The sequence below is a fragment of the Solanum dulcamara genome, chromosome 1 (genome assembly GCF_947179165.1).
Source record: "Solanum dulcamara chromosome 1, daSolDulc1.2, whole genome shotgun sequence".
Classification (NCBI taxonomy): domain Eukaryota; kingdom Viridiplantae; phylum Streptophyta; class Magnoliopsida; order Solanales; family Solanaceae; genus Solanum; species Solanum dulcamara.
In genome coordinates this window covers 77,387,128-77,411,383 of record NC_077237.1, presented here as the reverse complement: position 1 = coordinate 77,411,383, position 24,256 = coordinate 77,387,128, and the positions used below count along the sequence as shown (strand labels likewise).

The 24,256-nt window shown below is 35.3% G+C and overlaps 1 protein-coding gene and 1 pseudogene across 1 annotated transcript; both read right to left on the bottom strand.

The window, feature by feature from the left end:
- Window positions 1-7,972: 7,972 nt before the first annotated feature.
- On the bottom strand, window positions 7,973-8,734 carry LOC129889034 (auxin-binding protein ABP19a-like; annotated as a pseudogene).
- Window positions 8,735-11,444: 2,710 nt separating this feature from the next.
- LOC129904182 (ubiquitin-like protein ATG12) lies at window positions 11,445-19,554 on the bottom strand. Its single transcript, XM_055979754.1, has 5 exons — window positions 19,422-19,554; window positions 19,159-19,217; window positions 12,808-12,876; window positions 12,617-12,679; window positions 11,445-11,825 (listed from the first exon to the last, which is right to left on the bottom strand). Exons 1-5 carry the CDS (start codon window positions 19,441-19,443, stop codon window positions 11,766-11,768), a joined length of 273 nt encoding a protein of 90 aa, XP_055835729.1. The 5' UTR covers window positions 19,444-19,554; the 3' UTR covers window positions 11,445-11,765.
- Window positions 19,555-24,256: the final 4,702 nt, after the last annotated feature.

Genomic DNA, 24,256 nt, shown 5'->3' with positions numbered 1-24,256 from the left:
GTGGACCATTTTCAGAGGAAGTGTCTGACATGGGTAACAGGACCCAATTTTCAACCACAGCACCATTGACTAGAGGTAATCAGAGGGTCACTACTTTAGGTACGGGAGGAGGTACAAACCATCTACATGACATGGGTAGTCGCCAGGATCAGGAGAACTCCCCAAACATTGTGACGAGTATGATTCGAGTCTTTACTCTTGATTAATATGTTTTGATGGATCGAGTGCCACTTTATCCTTTGTATCTCCTTATGTGGCTAGTAGACTTGATAAAATTTTTGAGTGTCTTCATGAGCCTTTTAGTGTATCTACTTTTGTTGGTGATTTTATCCTAGCTGAGAGGGTCTATAAGGATTGTGAAGTGTATATCTATCACAAGGATACCTTGGCTGTCTTAGTTAAGTTGGACATAATTGATTTTGATGTGATTCTTAGCATAGACTGGTTATATACTTGTTATGCCTCTTTTGATTATAGAACTCAGATTTTTAAGTTCATTTTCCTAAATGAGTCTATCTTAGAATGGAAGGGCAGTCTTGTTGTGCCTAAGGGTATATTTATCTCCTATCTTAGGGCCAGAAAGTTGATCTCTAAAGGGTTTATTTATCATATTGTTAGAGTAAAAGATGATAGTGTTGAGTCCCACACTCTTAAGTTAGTCCCGATTGTAAATGAGTTTCCTAAGGATCTGCCCAGAGTCCCTCCTGATAGAGAGATTGACTAACCTACTCTCAAGCAAAAGGCTAAGAGAGTTTGTTCCACTTCTAGCTCGTTAGGGATGGGATTCCTAAGACTAGATTGATGTTATTTCCTATACACAACCCATCTCTATTCTGCCATATAGAATGGCTCCTGCTGAGTTAAAAGAGTTGAAAGAATAGTTGAAAGATCTCCTAGATAAGGATTTATTAGGCAGACTGTCTCACCTTGGGGCACTCCGGTCCTATTTGTGCGAAAGAAATATGGCTCATTGAGAATGTGCATTGACTATCGTTAATTGAATAAAGTCACCATAAATAACAAGCACCCCCTTCCCGGGATAGATGATCTGTTTGACCAACTTCAGGGTGCCACTTTCTTCTCAAAGATAAACCTAAGATCAGGCTACCACCAACTGAAAGTGAGAGAATGTGATGTACCAAAGACTGCTTTCCAGACCAAGTATGGTCACTTTGAGTTTTTAGTTATGTCGTTTGGTTTGACCAATGCTCTTGCAACATTTATGGACTTGGTGAAATAGAATGTTCAAGAAGTATTTGGACATGTTTGTGATTATATTTATAGATGATATACCGATTTATTCGAGAGTGAGGAGGAGCATGCTAATCATCTCAAAATTATCCATCAGACTCTCAAGGATAGGGAGCTATATACAAAGTTTTTAAAGTGTGAATTTTGGCTTGCTTTTTTGACATTCCTAGGACATGTTGTATCTCGAGAGGGTATACGAGTTGATTCGCAAAAGATTGAAGTGATTAGGAATTGGCCGAGGACAATATCCCCGACTGACAAAAAGAGTTTCTTGGGTTTGACGGGCTACTATTGTAGATTTGTTGAAGTGTTCTCATCCATATCTTCACTATTAACTAAGATAACTCAGAAGAAGGCTAAGTTTCAATGGTCAAATGCTTGTGAGAAGAGTTTTTAAGAGTTGAAAACAAGATTGACTACTGCTCTAGTATTATCCTACCCGAGGGAACATATATGTTTGTTATCTACTATGATGTGTCCAGAGTGGGATTAGGATGTGTGTTGATGCAAAAAGGAAAAGTGATAGCTTACGCTTCTAGACAGCTCAAGATTCATAAGAGGAACTACCCGACTCATGACCTTGAGTTGGCAGCCGTAGTATTTGCTCTCAATATTTGGAGTCATTATCTTTAAGGCGTACATTATCTTTATGGAACTACCTAAATCATGACCTTGAGTTGGCAGCCATAGTATTTGCGCTCAAGATTGGCGTCATTATCTTTATGGCATACATGTTGATGTGTTCACAGATCACAAAAGCCTTTAGTATGTGTTTACTTAGAAAGAACTAAGCTTGAGGCAGAAGAGATGACTTGAGTTGTTCAAAGATTATGACATGAGAAGTCTCTACCACCCAGGTAAAGCTAATGGTGTTTCTGATGTTCCTAGCAGGTTATCTATGGAGAGAACTACCCATGTAGAAGAGGGAAAGAAAGAATTGGCCAAAGAGGTGCACATACTTGCACATGTGAGAGTTCAACTTATTGACTCTAGTGAGGGTGGTATAATAGTTTGGAATGGAGCTAAATCATCTCTAGTTACGGAGGTGAAAGAAAAGCAAGATCAAGATTACATTCTCCTCCAACTAAAAGATTATGTTCATAAGCAAAAGGTAATGGATTTTCCCAAAGGGGGAGATGGAGTGTTGAGATATCAAGGGAGATTGTGTATTCCAAGCATTGATGGCATTAAAGAGAGGATCATGGCAGAGGCCCATAATTCTAGGTATTCTATCCATCTAGGTTGTACAAAGATGTACCATGACTTGAAAGAGGTATATTGGTGGAGTGGAATGAAGAGGGATAAAGAACAGTTTGTGTCTAAGTGCCCGAACTGCCAACAAGTTAAAGTTGAGCACCAGAGGCCTTGTGGAGTAGCCCAAAATATTGAGATTCCAGAATGGAAGTGGGAGATGATAAATATAGACTTCATTACAGGTCTACCGCGGTCCCGAAGACAACATGACTCTATTGGGGTAATTGTGGACCGAATGAACAAATCAGCCCATTTCTTTCCAATTAATACTACGGACACCATTGAGGATTACGCCAAACTGTATCTTAGAGAGATTGTTAGACTGCATGGAGTTCCTTTGTCTATTATTTCAAATAGGGGAGCTCAGTTCGTTACTCAATTTTGGAAGTCATTCCATAAAGGTTTGGGTTCAAGAGTGAACCTTAGTACTGCTTTTCATCCGCAGACAGACGGCCAGGTAGAGCATACGATTCAGACTTTGGAGGATATATTGAGAGCTTGTTTCATCAACTTCAAAGGTAAATAGGATGATCATTTACCTCTTATTGAGTTTGCATATAATAATAGCTTTCATTTAAGCATTCAAATGGCTCCCTATGAAGCTATGTATGAGAGGAGATGTAGATCACCGATGAGTTGGTTCGAGATCGGTGAAGCTGAGTTGATTGGACCAGACTTGGTTCATCAATCTATGGAGAAAGTGAAGATCATCCGAGTAAGGTTGAAAACTGCGCAGAGCTACCAGAAATCCTACACTAATGTTAGAAAGAGAGATTTGGAGTTCGAAGTGCACAATTGGGTATACTTAAAAGTTTCACCCATGAAGGATGTGATAAGATTCAGAAAGAAAAGGAATCTTAGTCCCCACTACATTGGTCCTTATCAGATTGTGAAGAGGGCTGGTAACATAGCCTATGAATTGGAGTTACCCCTAGAGTTTGCAGTTATTCATCCCTTGTTTTATATTTCTATGCTTAAGAGGTGTTTGGGATATCCTTCACTTATCGTTCTGACTGAGAGTATTGGGGTGAAAGAGAGTTTGAGTTATGAAGAGATACCGGTTTAGACTCTTGATCGTCAGGTTTGCAAATTGAGAACCAAGGAGGTAGCATCCATCAAAGTTCTATGGCAGAATCAATTTGTTGAGGAGGCTACATGGGAAGCTGAAGAGGATATTTAATACCCCCGTCTATTCATGCCTCCTAATGATGATGTCGATGGTAATGTTCCCTTTTCCTATCTTTGATTTGAGGTTCATTCAGAATTTGAGTATTTGATATGTATTCTTAAGTTTGAGTAGTTGATTATACGAATGTTTGATTGTTGAGTTCTTGATTGTATTCGTTCCTTGAGTAAATCCTTAGCTTGGGTGAGTTCCCATGGAGTGAGTCTAGTGCTTCCCTTTAACCTAGAATCACTCAGTGAGCCTTTAACAATGTCCTCTTGTTTGAGTTGACCGAAGGCGATGGGTGGATGAACATCTTGCAAAAAAGAATGTTCTCCTACTCGAGGACGAATGATCCCAAAGGGGAGATATTATAACACCCCGTGTTTTCTTAACCTAAACTAGGCTCGATGATGATGAGGAAAGTTGAGGAAAAGAATTGAGTTTGGGGACCACGAGTGTCCTCTATGATTCGTAAAGGTTTCTACAAGTCATAGAGACAACTCATAGATCCTGCCAACACTTAGTGGCATTTTTTAATTGAAAATCTTCCCAACTAATTGACCTAACGATTCATAAAGACATTGACGGCTCGTAGGAATGAGTTGTAAAGTTGTTGCTTAGCTTTAGTACTTTAAGTATAATTCAACAGGACGAATCGTAGAAAGGACTACGAGTCATAGAAATGACTCGTAGAACTCACTCGACACTTAGTTAATTTTTGGAAAGTGAAGTCACTCCTACAATTTAAAATAATGAGCCATAGAAGTTCCGATGAGTCTTATAAACGACCAATAGAGAAACTTCAAAGACTCATCATTTTAGGTTTTTGAGAAACCTACAGGACGAGTCGTGATTACTACTTGTCGAATTGAGTCGTAGACCCCAACATTCTTCAGCCCAGTTCCACGATTGAAGACGATGACCCATAAAAGTTTCTACGTGTCGTAAGACGACTCATAGGCGATAAATTTCAGGATTTTAATGAGGGTAATTTGGTCTTTTTCCACACTTCTTAGACTAAATCCCTAATGTTTTAGGACTAAATTAAGTCCCTTATCAGCACTTTGTACGCATAATACTCTCATTAACACTTAAACAAATTAAGAGCGAGGATTGGAGAAGAGGAGAAAGGCTAGGGTTCAAGCTCTTTGAGTAAGGTCTTCGAATCTTTGATTATTCTTGATTCCAGTTATGTAAGGCTGAACTAAAACATGGATTTTGTTCCTCTATGTGCCCATGATTGTGATAGCTTTGATTGTGAATGGATGGAATCCCCATTAATGCATTCTTGAGAAATTCTTTCCAAAAATCTATATGTTTTAATGATTATTAAAAAGTTCATATTTTTTTCTATGAATGAACTCTTTGAACAAATGATTTGAACTACTTGTTTACTTCAACCCTACTAGTATGTTGATCGATAATAAATTGTATACATCTTAAGATTGAGCTTAGAGCCTTGAACTGTAAATGTATGAGTGTGATTGGAATATGAGCATGATGATAGTATTGATAGTGTTGACGAATTGATAGTCCTGAATGTTGTCATAAATAATTGTCTAAAACCTCTCTTAACTAAATGATTGAGAATGATTGGGAAATTGATTGGTTGACAGGATTTGTTTGATAGAACGAATGAGTTTAAAAGAGTCCAAAAGAGACTTATTGATTTGGTTTGATTCGGATTGATTGTCTTATGAGTTTGAGTCTTGGAAGGAGTATCGAGCACTGAATTGGATAAGAGTAAGTAATAACTCAAACCCAATAACTACGTAACCAAATGTAGGACGGGAGTGAACTGTTAAATTCGGATGTTTCCCAAATTATTGTCCTGATATTATAGGACTTGATTGGTTATGGATTCATGATTGTTGATTTGTTCTTACCCTATAAAGGTATGGACGGACGTGGCAACAATGTCGGATTATTGTACTATCATTGGCTCATAAGTGATGGTTGTCGAATAAGAGAAACTCCCATATAGATCTTGATAGTACTCTGACTTGGATTAGAATAGATTGGACTTGATTGTGTATGATGGGTCTTTGTCTAAATCTTATTTTTGTTTAGACTTAGGACATTTTCATTGAGTTGTTCATTATTTCAATTTGAGATTCTAAGTTGATTTAATTATATTCTGACGCATGTTTCATTCTGCTATTTTACATACTCCTACATTCCATGTACTGACGTCCATATGGGTCCGCATCATTTTATGATGTAGAGGTACTAGAGATCATCAATAGGTGCATCGTTAAGGATCTATCCGTATTCAGCTATTTGGTGAGTCCTCCTTGCTTCCGGAGGATACCCCATTTATCATTCTAGCTTGAGTTTAGTTTTCTTAATTTGATTTGAGGTAGCCATGAACCTGTCATTGGCACCACCTAGATAGTTGATAGAGGCTTCATAGACTAGAGTGTTGATGATGTTAAATCATTTTGTTTTGACTAGTTTCATTCTTTCTAGTTTTTGATTGGACAGATTGTTGGCCTTTGGCCTTATTTATGAATAGTAATCTTAATGAAGTGAGTTTTCCGTTGATTGAATGTGATTGAATGAATGTGTGATTGGACTAAATGGTTAGCTTAAGGACCAACAATGGTCTTCGAGTACCGGACACGTCTAGGGTACCCTTCCTGGATGTGACACTTGAGTTTTGATCTGATACCTGACCATGACACCCAATTCAAAACCAGACATCCAAATAGAAACCCAACCCCGACTCTCGACTCTTAACCTGAGACCCGACTTTCTAATCGAGATCTCATCCCAACATTTGATTCGTGACCCAACTTTCAAATTGGAATTCGACCCCAACACTGAACCTCAATAACAGATTCAAGACCCAATCTCGATACATGATTTGGGATCCGACCCCCAACACTCAATACGGGTCCTGACTTTCTAACCGAGACCCAAATTCGACACTCAATTAGGAATCCAACTTTTGAACTTGGACCCGACTATGACACCTCACCTTGGACCTAAATTTCACAATAATCAGAATCTGACTCTGACACCCGACTCAGGAGCCGATTTTCGAATTGGAATTCAGCCTCGACAACCAATTTGGGACCTGAATCTGACACTTGATATGGATCTTACCTCGACTCTCGACCCAAAATCCTACACTGACACCCGATTTGAAACCCCATTTGAAGACCTGATTTAGGATTTGATCCCGACCCGAGATCCGATCTTAAATTCTGACCCAGGACTCGACATTCAAATCAGGATTCAATTATGACCCGACTTGAGATTCGGGAGTTGGGTGTCAAATCAACGTCGAGAGTAGGATCTCGAATAGAGAATCATGAGTCGAATTTCTAATTTTGGATTAGTATCGAGAATCGGTACCCGAGACTTGAGTTAGGATGGAAAGTTGAGGTGCGAGATTGAAAGTTTTGAAAAATATTTTCCTTACTTTTTGGAGATTGGCCATTTTCTCTAAATTTGAAAAAAAATAAGTTGATTTCAAAACATTTTTACCCATATTTATCCCTAAATACTCGTATTTTTATGGGTTGTATGTGGATTTAAACTCATATTCTATCCATATAAAAAATCACTCACCTAACCCATTAAAATATGGGAGGATTTGACAGGTTACCAAAATATGGGTCCATTTTGCCGGCATTAATTGGGAGAAATTATAAAAGAACTTAAATATTATCAAGAGTTAGTAATTTCATATTAAATATTATTTTAAATGCATCTAAAATAAAAGGATCTTGCTAAATATATATTTGACAAATATAAATTTAGTGGGATACTTATAAAATGGTTAAAATGGACATCTTGTTATATCTTAAAAATATAGCTTAAAATAAAATTTTCACGTCAAACAAAATTTAATGAAAAACACTATTTAAATGGTTGGGTGACTTCTAGATGAAATGTGACTTTTGAGTTATAAAACATAGTTAAGCGATTTTCTAAGAAAACGATCCGTAGTTGAGTGACTTTTAGGTTATAAAACAAAAGTTGAACAACTTTCTGAGAGAATTATCCATAGTCAAGTGACCATTTGAGATATTATCTCCATCATTTCATTTAACTTCAAAATTCTTCGTTTATCCTTCAATGAAATGATTTACAGCCACACGAATGATTAAAAAGCGTTTTAGACTACAAATTTAAAAAATTCTTACTTTTTTTCTTAAAGTTTATATCTAGTAAAATGATTTCATATAAATTAGGCGAGAGGTTGTAGTATAGTAGGTATCACATTGCCACACATTAAAATTAGACAGTACTTCTGTTTATGTAGCATGCAATTGTTAAAATCCGTTAGTATTAAGCTCAAAATAACATGGCATTGATAGAAAGAATGATCAAAGGCAAGACAATTGCAAGTAGTTACCAAGAATTGTCAAAAAATAACAACTCTGAAAACATGATAAACAGTACAATTGCACATTGGATCAAAAGTTTTAGCCAGTGCCTCCAAGCACACCCTTGAGATTCTTGATTTGTGCTTCATCAAGGAATGTTGTAGCCTCAACCAACTTAGTTGACAAGTCATTGTCAAACAACGCGAAATCAGTGATTTGAAGTCCAGGATTGGAACTACTAAAGAACACATAAGCTGCAGAGTCAAAACCAACTGCATTCACTTGAAAATGCAACAAACCTTGTGGGAATACCATTAGTTCACCTTTCCTGATTGTCTTCAAGTAAACAGTGTTTGCTGAGGAAACGAAAGCAGCTTTGATCGATCCTTGCATGAAAAGCAGGACTTCAGAAGCACCAGGGTGAGTGTGGAATGGTACCACACCACGAGGTGCTAAGTCGAGACGTGCTGCAGAGAGACCGAGACCATTTAGGCCAGGGAATTGAGCTACAAATGCTGGTGACACTGATGCTTTGATGATGTTTGAGGTGTTTCCTGCTGCACTTAGACTGGAGAACACAAAGTCGTTCACTGTGACTTTGGTAACAGCCTTGCAAGAGTAGCCTGCAGGGGACTCTGGTCCTTTCAAGTCTGCTACACAAAAATCTTGTACAGTAGCATTGCTGCTCAAGATGAGTACAGAAAAGACAGAGAAGTTTGAACATTTTTACTTTGCTAGGAATAAAGTGTCTGTGAAAATATGCTATACCAAAGCTTACTTGGACTAGTGTATATATAGAGTGTCAAGTGAGTGACTGAAAAATATTGGATATGAGCACAATGCCACTTGAATTTCTATAGGAAATGATAACAACCACAAGTTGTATAATATGGCCTATCATGATTTGAAGAAGTGAATACACCACCAAAAAGGACCCCCTTCTAGCTGGAACATGTAAAGATATGATATCTAGACCTAACTCAACCCAAAAGTTAGCTCATGAGGTGAGGATTGTCCATAAGCAGACCGTCAGTCCATTCCCCAACTAATGTGGGACTTTAACCTACTCAAACATAACAAGATATGTCTGTTGATTTGTAGAGGCACTTTATTGAGATATTTTGATTTCCATTTTTCGAGAGGAGTGGCATCCTTAAGATGAATCATGTCTCGGGTCGATAAAACACTATTTAGTCCGAGCAATATGTCTATTAGGATCGAAATAATCATGTGTGATGCGGAAACTCACAAAGGAAATCTTGAATGACGATAAATCAGACGACAATTTTAACGTTGTTAGGTCAATTGAACAACATCCATGAGCAGAGATCAACAATCATTGAGATTATAAAATACACTTTAAAGAGGTTCAAACAAAAAGTGGCTAAAACTTGTGTGTAAGAAAATCAGGGCAAACAACTAACAATATAATGTTTCCATATGGCTGTGAATTACAAACCAAATGGTATAGAAAGATAAACAATCTTAATCCTACTTCTACTTTTAAGTTTAAACTGGAATATGTTCAGTGTTCTCTTCATATTTGTTCTTGGTTTAAAAAAGTTTTCCTCATACCTATAAACTAAGATGGAACAACAAAATATTTGCCATTTTCCTACTGCTACTTGTAAACCAATTCAAATTTCCAAGTTTCAAAATACCATCTTCCTCATTTTTTTCTTCAATGGTATTATCATAAAAATGTTGTAATTACTATTAGATTATCCACAACAATTACACCGGCCTCAGTTCCAAACAAGTTGGGATTGTCCCATTTAAGTTCCACTCGTGTAATTAGTAGTATTAGAGTTACCAAAAGATATAAATGAATAACCATTGCATAATCTTGCATGTTTTATATGACAAAGGGTGCATTGAGTTAAGTGATCCTAAAGGCACATGGTTGGAGAAAGTGACAAGTCTAAAAGAAGATAGAATGACAACTAGAAAACCCAAAAATAATACTCCCTCCGTCTCAATTTATGTGGTACCGTTTGACTTGACACAAAATTTAAGAAAGAAAGATTTTTGAAGTTTATGGTCTCATTTTACTAAAAATAAAATGAGAATTTTAAAGTTAAACTATTTTCAATTATGGGAAGTTGATGTGATATTCTTTTTGAGACGGATTAAAAAGAAAAGTGTGTCATATAAATATGGCCTTCAATTTGCTAAAATGCATGGGAATTGGCAAGCTATTGGAACAGGAATAAGTGGACTAGAGTAACTGCCCTTCCACAAAGGCTTTCAACAGTGCAAGATATGGTCACTAGTGCCTCATCATTGACATAAATGTCATTCCTACTGCAATGGAATTCTAAAATAGATTTAAAGAGTTAATGTGTGTCATTACCATGGAGGATAGGCTCATAATGTAGCTTTCAATATCTACTTTGGGACTCCAAATAACTGGATTCAAATTATGCAAGGGAGCCTAGCACACGAAATCTCTGATTAAAAATGAAAAGATCATATTCATTCTATCACAATACTTGATAGTTGGATATAGAAGAAGAATGCAACACGAGGAGTTTCCATGGGGTTAACATAATGTAATACTCTATGGTCTATATGTTAAGATTTTACAACCTAATCAATGTAACATCACGATTTCTCAATGGATCGATTTCAAAAGAGCTGGAGTTTGGATGGGAGCAGTAGATGTGTATCGGTCGATTTGATTTTATGTATTATCAATTCAATTTATTGATTTTCGATTTTTAAATACGCTAAACCAATAAAGATATTTTTATCGATTTTGGTCTTCAATTTTCGATTAAACCAATAAAAAAATGCTTATAAAATAAATATACGACTTCTCCAACAATTTGACGCGTCAAGACATTAATGTAACTTTACAGAATGCTCATAAAATAAAAACAGTAATAATTAACATGAAAAAAACCATACAAGTGGTACACAAAGAGGAATTAAGAGGAATAAGGTTCTAACATTAGATTTTGACATTTTGTATAATGTGAAGTTGTGAACTCATGAAGTGTGAATTGAAAACTAAAAGAGCAAATGCGGTAACCAATAAGGTACTGAGACTAATATTTGTGTAGGAATAAAGTAGTAAATTACTACAGTCTTAAATCGATTTACCCAATAACCTAATATTAAAAAATCAAAACCAAACCCATAACCCAATAATTTTTTTTATATAAAATCATTAAAACCCCATTAACCCAATAGCAATAAACCAATAGCATTTTTTCGATTTTTGCACACCCTTACTATCATGTACCCTTCTGTGGGACTTGTAATTACGAAAGAAGAAAGATACAAAAGTATAAACCTTCGGCGGAGGAGATGTGAACATGGAGCAGCAATAGAACCCCAAAATGAAGATGCAAGATGGAGACAATTAGAAACTATACACAAATGAATACAAAGGATTGCTAACTTTACAGAATTGAAGGGTGACAATGGGGTGAGAGTTGAAAGGACTCAAAACTTTTCATACCAATATTACAGCCAGATATCGAAGTCCAAACTTTAAGAGCTGGTGGGAAAAAATGAGACAGAGAAAGGCCTTTCCTTATGGATAAGGTAGACCAGTAATCTATAAGGAAAATACTGAAGCACAATCAATATAAGCATCAATGTATGAATCATACAGTAGTTATATATTGAACAATCTACAGAGGAACAATCTGACTAATCATTGATGCCAGGTTTCTATCTTACACACTAACTATTTACTCAGGTATGGAGGAGCTTTGAAGCGATGTAGAGCAAAGAACCAGAAGTTCTCAGCCCCATGCCATGGAGCATGCGTAATTAACCACCAACTTACCATCAAAACCAAAGTTCTGCAACACAGAGAATAGAGATAATACATCAACAATAAGATCTGAAAACAAAGATAACAGGCTAATCAAGTTTAGTAACTAGACCAGCTCAACAAAAGCAGTTCCAAGTCAATTTACCAATATAGAGATCAGACATAAGCAAGGAGGAGAGAGGAGAGGAGGAAAAATAGGAAAACTAAGATATAATTTTCTACTGATTGTCCATAAATGCATCAAGAGCTCATAGTTGTTTAAAATATGTTTTACTTCAAATAGCAAAGAGAACACAAGGCATACAGCATTTAAGTGCATTCAAAAAGAAGATATGTCGGTCTCTTTGACTGGCTAGAGATTGTGGAAGGTTGGTCGAAGATGTTTGGTCCATACTATAGTTTATACCAAATACTGAAAAAATCAAGTTGTCACATGAATTGGATTTTTGAAGCTTCCAAGATGGTCACTAAAAGAAAAAATTATGTAAGCTGTGAAAGAAAGGGGTCACATAAGTGTTATGAACAAAGAAAACAATTGTTTTGTTACAAAAACAAAAACTTCATATGAAAGTGTAAAATGTCTGATCACCAAAGGACATCCATCCTGAAATCATCCTAAAAACACCTGTACAAAAATAAAGCCAGGTGATAAAAAGGGAACGCTATCCATCTTCCGGTCAAAGAAAATAAGGTAAAGAAAAGAACACTATATCCATCTTCCAGTAGAGTGGTTGTCAAATGAAGGTAAAATGTTTGGTCAGCAATGGGCATACATTTTGAAATAATTATATGCAAAAATTACATAAGCATGAAACTTACATTGTATAGGTCAATTACCAACTCATCTGGATTTGGTGAGAAGGCACTGTTGACATACACAAACTAGAGAGGAAAGATTATATCAGTAATCACAACTCTAATGCACAGTACTTCAGAATTTCAACAATTGAACAATTGAGAGCAAATCTTTTTTCTGTATTTTAGAATTTCAAGAAAGATATAGAGCGTACCAATGTCTCCCTATGGAGTTGACGGCGTAGAAAATCTATTACTTTGATGAATTTATCAGTACCTGCAATCTATGTTGATATTTATATACAATTTGATAATTAGATGAAGGTATGACGGGAAATAGGACAGAAAATTGTAAAACCTATTTTCAAATCTAGGAAGTACAGCTTTGTATCTTTGATTGGATACAATAACATAAATTCTATAGGGGATTTACTCTAAATCTATAGTAGGAGAGTATCTCAAGCCTGACTCCAGCACAGACAAGTAAAAAACATTAAGAAACTAGATATCTTAAACCCCCCAGGGCTTCGTTCAAGTGGCAAGGGTTGATGGACTTGGGACTTAGGTCACAGGTTTGAGCTCTGCTGCATTCCAACTAAGCATTTGGTATTAAGTGGATAAGATTAGAGGGCCAGGCCCATTATCCCCGAGTTTCAAAGGCTGCAATTGGTCCTAAGGGTTGGCTCCAATTTCTCAGTCATACAGAAAAACTATATATCTTATCAATTGGAATCAAACAAATAGTTACCAATTTCAAAAAAAAATAAATTGTGTCGAACAAATTGGGACCGATGAGAAGCATACTATTGCATTAGGCATTAGCCAAATTTGACAATTAATAGTGCAGAGTTGGTGCCAAGATGTCTTAAATCAAATTTCAACGGATATTATTCCTCAGGCTCCCCCAAAGAAAAGGACTTCTACAGTAACATACCCATGTAAGAATTATAAGGCGCTTCTTCCAGATAAATGCCCCCCTTCCGTTTCCTTGTGCTGATTGCAAAAGGAAGCATCTGTTTATTAGTGCCATTGAGGTTCTTCTTCAAGATTTTCAAAAACTTAAAATATTTAATTGGACTTCAAATATCTAGAAAATCTTCATTAATTAGGGTTCGAGTCTGACTTGAACTTGTAGATGTAGTGTATTCCTTTGCCCTTGTTAAGTGACCTTGAAGAACTCCCCTTAAAAAACCATAGATCTACTCTCACCACCTCTAACTGCCATTGCAACAATACCCCGATCAAAATCACCTCCCTCACATACTAGTTCATCTTCGGAGCATCCAACTAACCATTCATTTGCCTCGTCAAATATTATTCAAGGAAATTGCAACACGAGCATCTGACGTTTCAATGTTCTATTGTACACTAGATCGTTGAGACGTGATAACGCAAGCCTATTTCTCTTTTTGGAATGAATCTGCATATAAGCTATTAGGGATTAATTAATATAGAAATTAGGATATAAAATCTTCTTCTTACGTGTTCAAACACACTCCAATTTTGCTCACATCCGGATGAGCTGCAAGTTAAGACTTAATACTTTCATGGAATGGCAAACTTTGCAAGGTTGGAGTTTGACTACCAATCATCTATAGAAAAACAAATTTAAAGGTTAATAAGTATAAATAACTTAAATAAAGTTATAAAGAACTAAACCAACTCACTTATCCGGTGGCCTTGAGTCTCTAGCTTTTTGAACCAGACCACAACCAAAAATCCCATCCGCATTTTTGTACTTATAGGAAGCTCGGTGACTAGTTTATCTTGTTATACTGGGGTTCATATTCTCAACACACCTATGATAATCCGACCATACTTTTGACTCTCAAATGTCATATGTCATTTTCCTAAGTAGTATATAACAAACCCGAGTTCAAAATATGGCCTGCTGCATGCAAAGGCCGATGGAGTTGGAGTCCACCTTGCATCAATAATTTTGAACACTTTCTCATATTGCCTCCAAACTCCACCAAAAGTATGTTCAATAGTTTTCTTGGCTCTATCCATCGCTTCATGAATATATCTCATTGGTGGGTTTTATTCCCATCCACCAAATGAAGCACTTTCGTCAAAGGACCGCAAACTTTAAGTGCCCGGACAACATCATTTCAAAAGTGTGCAGAAATAAGATGGTTGGCAACTTCTTTCCCCAAAATTTCCTTTGCAAATCTACTTGAAATTCATTCGATTGAGGACTAGAGTTCTCAAGTTTTTCTTTTGTACGTACATAGCTTGCAAAGTCAAGAAGACCATTGCAAATCTTATCTCGGTCGGTTTCACCAAATTCCTTTTATTGGTGAATTTTTTCATTATGTTCAACAAAAACAACCTTTGACTAATGTAAGAATGGATCTTGATGGCCTTCTTCAAAACTGTAAAAGTAATATTATAGTAATTAGTAGCTAATAAGTATTAACTATAAAGAAAGTTAGAGGATAGGAGAGTTATATTACCCGAAGCATACAGATTAATCTTGAATATGTCACCAGAAATCAAATTTATGCAATGAGCAGCACATAGAGTCCAATAAATGTGTGGGTACACACTCATCATGTCACCCACTAACATTCTCACTAGAATTATCACTGACAACTTGTACAACATTTTCCGATCCGATTCTCTCAATAGTGCTCTCAAACAAGTTGTGCATTTTGGTATAATGGTAGATTCGATACTAGCATCAACGGAACCAAGAAACACACTATCTATTGGATAATTCACCAAAATATTGATGATCATTTTACCAAACTTTCTCCATTGCACTTTATGCTCACCAACAATCTTGTCCACTTTCTTCACCTCTTTTTTAGGTGAGTAACTCCAACTTCATGAAAGGTAGGAGGCTTCATTCCTGGGCCCAGGACAACATTTGATAAATTCATTGAGGTTGTAGGATAACATGGCCCAAAAATGAAGTCTCATACCTTTCCTTTCATGAAGTTAGAGTTACACACCTAAAAAAAGATGTGAGAAAAATGGACAAGATTGTTAATGACCATAAAGTGCACTAGAGAAAATTTGGATTTACCATTATGATGACAAATGGATGACACGAAATGGTAAAATGATCATCAATATTTTGAGAAATTCTCCATTAGGTAGTGTGTTTCTTGAATCTGTTGATGCTACCAACGAATCTACCGATTCAACCAAAATGTACAACTTGTTCGAGAGCACTATTGAGAGAATCGGATCATAAAATGTTGAACAAATTATCACAAATAATGCTTGTGAGAATGTTAAGCAGGTGACATGATGGTGGGTCTGTACCCACACATTTATTGGACGTCATGTGTTGCTCATTGCCTCAATTTGATGTTTGGTGACATATTCAAGATTAACCCATATGCTTCAGATAATATAATTCTCCTATGTTCTAACTTTCTTTATAGTTAATACTTAATACTTATTAGCTACTAATTACATAATATTACTTTTACAATTTTTAAGAAGGCCATCAAGATCCATTCTTACCTTAGTCAAAGGTCATTGTTGTTGAACTTCATTAAAAAATTCACCAATGAAAGAAATTTGGTGAAACCGACCAAGACAAGATCTGCAACGACCTTCTTGACTTTGCAACACAAGCTATGTACATACAAAAGAAAAACTTGAGAACTCTGGTCCTCTCAACCGAATGAATTTGCAAAAGAAATTTTAGGGAAAGAAGTTGTCAACCATCTTTTTTCTGCACACTTTTGGAAAGATGTTGTCTGGGCACTTAAAAGTTTGTAGTCCTTTGATGCAAGTGCTTCTTTTGGTGGATAGGGAAAAAATCCCACCAATGGGCTATATTTATGAAGCAATGGATAGAGCCAATAAAACTATTGAACGAGCTTTTGGTGGAGTTTGGAGGCAATATGAGAAAGTGTTCGAAATTATTGATGCAAAGTAGACTGACCAACTCCATCGGCCTTTGTATGCAACAGGCCATATTTTGAACCATAGGTTGTATTATATTGCTCTGAAAAATGACAATTCAGATTCAGAAGTGTGGATGAATTATCATAGATGTGTTGAGAAGATGAAACGCAGTATAACAACACAAGATATACTAGTCGTTGAGCTTACTAAGTACGTAAGTACAAAATTGCAGATGGTATGTTTGGTTATCGTCAAGCTCAAAGAGTCAAAGACTCAAGGTCACCAGATAAGTGAGTTGGTTTAGTTCTTTATAGCTTTACTTAAGTTATTTGACTTGTTAATACTTGTCAACCTTTAAATTTATTTTTCTATAATTTAATGGTAGTCAAACTCCAACCTTGCAAAATTTCGTCATGAAAGTATTAAGTGGGTGTTTGGATTGGCTTTTGACTTTTAAGCCATTTTTTAGTTTTGAAAGTGTTTGAGTAACACAAAAAGTGCTTAAAAGCACTTTTTTAGACTGAAAAAGTACCCAAAATAAAGGCAAAAGTTGGATGTTCCCAACTTATGAGTTTTAGCTTTTAACTTTTAACTTATAAGCCACTTAAAAAAAGCCAATCTAAACACCCCTAAGTCTAACATGCAGCTTATCCGGATGTGAGCGAAATTGAAGTGTGTTTGAACACAAGATTTTATATCATCATTTCTATATTATATTATTGTTAGTATCTATTAATTAATCTCTACAACTTATATGCAAATTCATTCCAAGAAGAGAAATAGGCTTGTATCGCGTTTCAATAATCTAGTGTACAATAAGACATTGAAAAGTCATTATGGTGCTCGTGACACCATTGATGCAACTTCCTTGGATAATATTGATGTAGCAAATGAATGGTTAGTTGGATGTCCCAAGATCAAGAAAATGAACTAGTATATAAGGGAGGTGATCTTGATTGGGGTACTATCGCTACGACAGTTGGAGATAACGAGAATATCTATGATCTTTTAGGAAAGTTGTTCAAGTTCAAGGTCACTTGACAAGGGCAAAGGATACATACAACATCTGCAAGTTCAAGTCAGTCTCGGACCCTAATTGATGAAGAATCAGAGGAGGAAGAAGATGAGGAGCAATATAATGAAATGGATTTTGGACTTCAAGAATAGGAAAATCTTGAAGAAGAATAGATTTTTAGAGTTCTAGTATTGCTTTTCTTATGAATTATTGAGTCATTCAAATTCTAGACTTTTAGTATCTACTATCTACTATCACAAGTTACTACTAGTATCCAAAATTAAGAGAACCAACTGCTCCTTTATGAAGGCTCCATTTATTCTGAAACCAACAGCCCCACTTATAACCACCTCCATCAGGCCACCACCAGTGCTACTGCTAAGAGAAAACCAACCGCTGCATTTATGCTGGTATTATACTTGAGGGTTGTTTTACATCCTAATTTGTACATTCACAATGTTATACACAAGCTCCCTTTTCCAGTTGGATCTCCACAACCTACAAACACTTGGCTTACGAGCAAGGATAGGAAGCCTAAGGAATAATCACTGTAGTGTATGAAAGCTTGAACGATGGGGCAAAAATTGTACAAAACTCTTGAACTCTCCACAGGACCACTAGAATCCTAATTTTCCTCTCTATCCACTCTACCTGTAGGTTGATGAACACAAGATAATCTAAATGAAGAATCATCTATATATATGGAATTCGTTTGGGCATACCCACCTAGGCATTATCTACTGAAAGGAGAATTGATACAAAGGATTAATATGGTTGAATCCAACAAATTCAGAACTCAGGCATAATTAATTAATTGGTTGACACAAATTTTGACTAGCATTCTCGGTCTCTTTTCATTTATCATCTGCACTTTAAGAATGGACAAAGTTCAGAAAGTGCATTATTTTTACCAAACAGCTTTTTCAATTCATTTTTAACCATTCACAGAAGTTATCACTAAAAACTCATGGAGCAACTTATGCAAATTGAATATACTCATTGATAAACAATGCATGATCAACAATGAAATAAACAGGGATACATGAAAACAATTAAAAGGGAAAAGGTTTATCAAACATCCCAATGAAAAGCATTCAATCATATATGTTCTCTCTTTCTTATTTTCTTCACATAAGGAGCTGGATGGGTGTCTGTGAAGATTCCATTGGAATACCATCCTTAATAAGACTGTCAATACTCAAGTATGAGGGTCATCACATCAAATTTGGATTGATTTCTCATATAGTCACTTACCTAACAGTTAAGTCACCTTTCCTCTTGATTCCAATTTTCTTACCATCTGAGAAATCAACTCCATCAAATTTCCAACATAAATTCAACCACCAATTCCTTAAATCTTTAAAAAATGCTTAAATATTATACTTCCATTACTATCTTTCTTTAGACTGTTTTGGACAGTTTTTCCTTGAGCTGAAGGTCTATTGGAAACTGTCAAAGGTTTGTGTACATTCTACACAAACCCAGACCCCACTTTGTGGTATGTTGTTGTATTAAGAACTCAAAGTCAAAGGAAAAGTTGTAATTGTGACAGAGAGAAAGCGTAACAATGGCAATGCGGCAAATATAACTAGGGTTTTGGATCTTGGAAGAGCTTAGAATTTTAACAGGGGCAATTTATCTGATAATGTGAAGAAGAAGAATACAATGATTGGACGAAACAAACCTTGAATTTTGCTTGTTTAAGAATCGGCGCATCACCAGTCGCTCTTAAATGAACGATCACTATATAATCAATAAAACAACAATCAATCACTACATAATCATCAAAATCAGCAATCAATCACTACATGATCAACAAAAACAACAAAAAATCATTACATGATCATCAAAATCAACAAAAACAACAATGGACTATAATCCATGGAAAAGAGCAATTTTTTTTGGAAGAACAGGAAATTTTGACGAAATTGAAGCAAGTAAGGAGACCTTTACGAGAATCGGAAGCCATAGCTCCTTGATTATTTCTTAATTCTCTTTGCTTCACTCACGAATTTCTTGATGCTCTCCTTGACAGCCCCTTTTTTCTGTAATTTACCTTGAAAGAAAATAGTTGTGCGTCCAAATTTATATTAAATGCAAAATAGTTCAATTGTTTAAGAGAATTATTAAAAAAAATTATATTTATATTTTATTTAATGAAATTTTTAATTATTTATGATTTACAATTTTAAGAGACTAATTGGAAAATAATTTTAAAAGTTAACAATAAAAAAAAGGTTTTTTTATGTTCTTAAATATTTTTATTAAGAAGTGTGCATACCTCCAACAATTTAGTACTAGAGGGTATACACTGTTGAACTTTATGATCTTAAAAATTATGTCATCTGAATAATTGAAAATAAAAAATTGTCAAAAAAGAAAGAGATATTTTTTTAAATATCAAAAAAATAAATAGGATAAATAAATTAAAATTAAAAAATAAACAAAACAGAGATTATTTTATTAATAGATAATATATAATCACCCCTCTAATTATAATTTTTTTTTCCAAATAAACGCTAATTTTGCTAAGTTCCTAGTACCTCTTTGAACAACATTTTGAAACTGGTATAAAGACCCCATTCTTCAACCAACTTCAGTTGTCCCAAAAAACAAAATTGCAAATCATGCACTAATTATGTCTTGCTACGTGTAATTTTTATTTAATTTTCTAATTGGTATTTTTCATTTATGTTTTCTCTTTTTTTTTTCTTCTTTCCTATTTCCTTCTTCTATTTTCGTGGTATGACGTTAACCCCAATCGCCATTATTGTTAACCTTCACTATATCTATCACTAAATTACTGTCAAATTAAAATTAAAATCAAAGAATTAAAATCACTGTTAAAATAAAATTTAAAATTTAAAAATTAAAAATTTCCACCAAACCACCATATCAAACACCTTATCCCATTACACAGACTTATTATAGTATAACTGTGTAATAACTTATTCCGTCGTTATTAAAAATATATGTGGTAATGGTATATGAATCTCATTCGTCATAGGATTAGGATCAATTTCTTGGTAGGCGAGTGAATTGGTTGTGAATTAAGGTCGTACAATAGCCCTATCTCAAAGTTAAGTTGAAAGTATCTTTTCAATTTAGTTTCGGACTTGAGTTTAAATTAGGATCAACTTCAAAGGACCATAGCTCTGAGCCTATAATGAATTAGATGACACATGATCTATCAAATTAAAGGTCAATGAATCTTCTTTCCAACGCCACCAATTTTGCCTCATTTGGAGTAAAAAGTTATGCCCATTTTACTGGACATTGCCCGTGTTGAGGCCGCCATGACGGGAATTAGACCGCCGTGGCGGGATCCGATAGGCCAAAATTAAAGAGTGGAGTATTTTTATTATCTATTTCTTCCCTTAAGGGCCAAAATAGATGAAGGTTAAAAAGTTGTTCTAGGCTTGGAGAGAAGGGAAGAAGGGAATTATAGCGCAAGAAAGGCTACAATCCACAGATTTCAGGTCTGTCTCCTTAGTTTCTCCTTCAGGAAGTCAAGGATCATGTTATTATTTCGTTCTCATTGCTTAATATAATGTAGATTGACGGAAGATTTCATGTCTAGGCCTTCGAGCATGAAGTTTGGATGGTTAAATGATTACCAATTGTTGCTTAGAGTGGGAATGTATGGTGTGGGTCATGATTATTATGTGACTAGTGATAAAGGTCCAATCTTTGAATGTTAACCTTGGTGAAAATTATTTAAAAGGTAAATAACCCTTGTTGGATTAAATGTAAACAATTGTTAGGTTATTAGGAGATCTTGAGACTTGTGGGTTATGGGTTATTGATGTATATAGAGGGATATGTTTATACAAATAATTGTGTGTGTTTAGGCTGGCTATTCCCTGTGAAATACTTGAGTGATGTGTATCATGAAATAAAGGGCAAATGTGAATGATTTAGTGTTGATAAATTTTATGCCATGAACCTATTTGATTATATGTGGCTGTAGGTTATAGTTTAGTCTATATCATAGAGAGACTCTTGATAGTAATTGATAGTGATTGAGTAATTTTGTGAGGTTTTTTATGCATTTAATTGTTGTGGTTAGGTGATTGATAAGTTTCTGTGATTGGGCCATAATGTCAAGATCATAAAATCCATAATCTTGAACTTGCTTTACCAAAAGTAATGTCTTGAATAAAGAAGGTTAGATGAAATATTGTTAATGAAGAAAAAGATAGAATGAAACTAATGAAATGACTATTTGTGAACAATTGCATGCAATGAACCTGTTACTTGATTGTGCAAGTATGTGAACTATTCGTTATGGACTGTGATTGTATTTGTGATTGTGATATTGGATCGGGTGTCATATTTCAACACATATATTTGATCGGGTGTCATGCCGATACACTAACAGTTTGGATATGAGTTCCATGAGAGAACCATTGTTTGGCTATCATCTGTGAATTGATGTTGATTATATGTATGATGATAGAGAAACTGGCCCAATTATAATTAAACATGCCCATTCTATATAATAATTGATATGAAAGGACCAAAGGTCCAAGTGTTACCATGTTGACTATTGTATTTGAGATTTACTCTATGAAACTGTATATTTCTCTTGAAATGGTAATTTGATAATGTGCTTCTGTATATGCTTGTTTGGATTATGTTATGGTTGCTAGATGCATCCATATCATAGGTATCAGGTTGTGGGGTAATAAGTGGAGAGCAGTTGATATGTGGTTTAGTAAGACTAGTAGTTTAGAGTTAGATATTGATAGTATCCTATTGGTACATGTGCAAAAAAAGGACTGGAGAGAATTCGAAGATTTTGTCTCTAGACACGCCGCTATGGCAAGGCCACCAAAGTGGGTTAGGTCCTGCCATGGCGAGGCAGTACAGTTAGAAGAAGAACCTTAGTCCACTTGAACTTTTCCCTCTTGCAAATGAGATGTTATTTATTCTAGGGTCATGTGTTGGTGTGAAAGCTTAAGGAAGTAGACTAATTAGACAGTGTTAGTTGTGGCCCGTAGTTCAGAAACTCCTTGGCATGTTACAATAGCTAGGACTTAATCTGTATTAGAGTTGGCAACAGACCAACTAGAAGGAATAAGTATTAGGCGTGAATGACAGTAAGAGGTGAATGATAATAATAAAAGTTTGTGCATAAAGTTTTGACGGTGTATTTCCTTAAGAGCATATTTTCTTCTTGTTGATTTTTTATTATTATTCGGTGGGTAGCAGATTGACCGATGATGCCTACCAATATGTGTCGTTTGTACTGATACTACTCTTTCTTTGCTGGTTGTACGTGTTGTTTTCTTCTTGCTTCCACTTAGCATAGTCTAGTTGCAGGGTCAGTGATGTTTCTTAAGTGAATACGAAGACAATTCTCTAACAGCTTCTACTCTTCCTTCCTTATATTGGGATCTATGTCATTAATTTATTTATACTCTGTATCTTTAGAAGCTCTTGTACCTGTTTAGACTAGTTCCTTGAGAGGGATTTTTAGTTTACTTCCTTAACTATTTTAATTAATAAAGAGATTTATTAAGTTTTTATAACTTCCGCATTAACTTGATTTCAAAGTTGGTGTAAGGCTTCTCTTATCTAGCTGTTAGAGTAGGTGTCCGCACGGCTCGGTGGATTGGATTGTGACAAGTTGGTATCAGAGTCCAGATTACCGGTCTCGCAGTACAACAGTAAGTGTGGAATAGATTTTTTAAATTAGTGTGTTGACGTCCACATCTAATCTTTGAGAAGCTATGAAGCATTCTACGAAGTCGTTCGATTTCTTCTCTCCTTTAGTGCATTTTGTCACTTGTGGTATGGGTTGAATCTAATTGATATCTCTAGATTTCAATTGGTACCTCAATGAAATAAACTGGATGTCATTGTCGCGACTGAAGGGACACAAGCAAGAGAAATTAAAACTAAGAAGGTTTCAATTGGTATCTGGCCTTAGAGGTTGCGTAAATGCATGGACGATCAACTAATGGTCATCCACGAAGCGAATTAAATAAAAACTTTGACTTGCTTATGTGATATAACTTGAATTTATGATTATGTGCATAGTGCTGCCTATATAACTGTCAGAGTATGAAGTGTAATTGCCTGAATAACATCATGTGATTATATACATAGTGTTGTTAGAAAAACTATTTATGTATAAAGTGTAGTTGTCTATATGCCTGAAATTATGTGAGGTATAATTGCTTTGTTCTATGAACTTCTTGTTAGAAAAAAGGTCATAACCTGGTTATGTGCAATAGTCTAGTGATAAACTACAATGTGAATAATGAACGAATCTCGGACGTGTTATATGATGTATGTACTTATCGTTGATAAAGATGATAAGGAAAAAGAATGAACTATGACTATGGGAAAACTTCAGTTTGGAAACAGTCAGGCCTGATTGGAAACCACATGAGAAACGGAGCTATTGTTGCAAAATAGCAAAATTGTTATTATGAAAGATTTTCTTAACATATTTCATAATTAGTTTTCAATAATGTGATCCTAAGTTCTTGACTATGCATTGCTTGATTAGGTCTAGGAACTATGTGAAATGCCTTAATACGATTTCATGTGTTTACTAAGTTAAGATTGAGTCTGAAAGTCTGAGCTATGTTATACTTATGATTATGATTGTTTTAACTATTGGATTGAGTTTATGTGAACTCAATACTTTAGTTATTGCTAAATTGTGCTTCTATCTGTCATAATTGTTTTAACTATTGAATTGAGTTTATGGGGTCTCAATGCTTTAGTTGTTGCTAAATTGTGTTTCTATCTGTCATAATTGTTTTAAC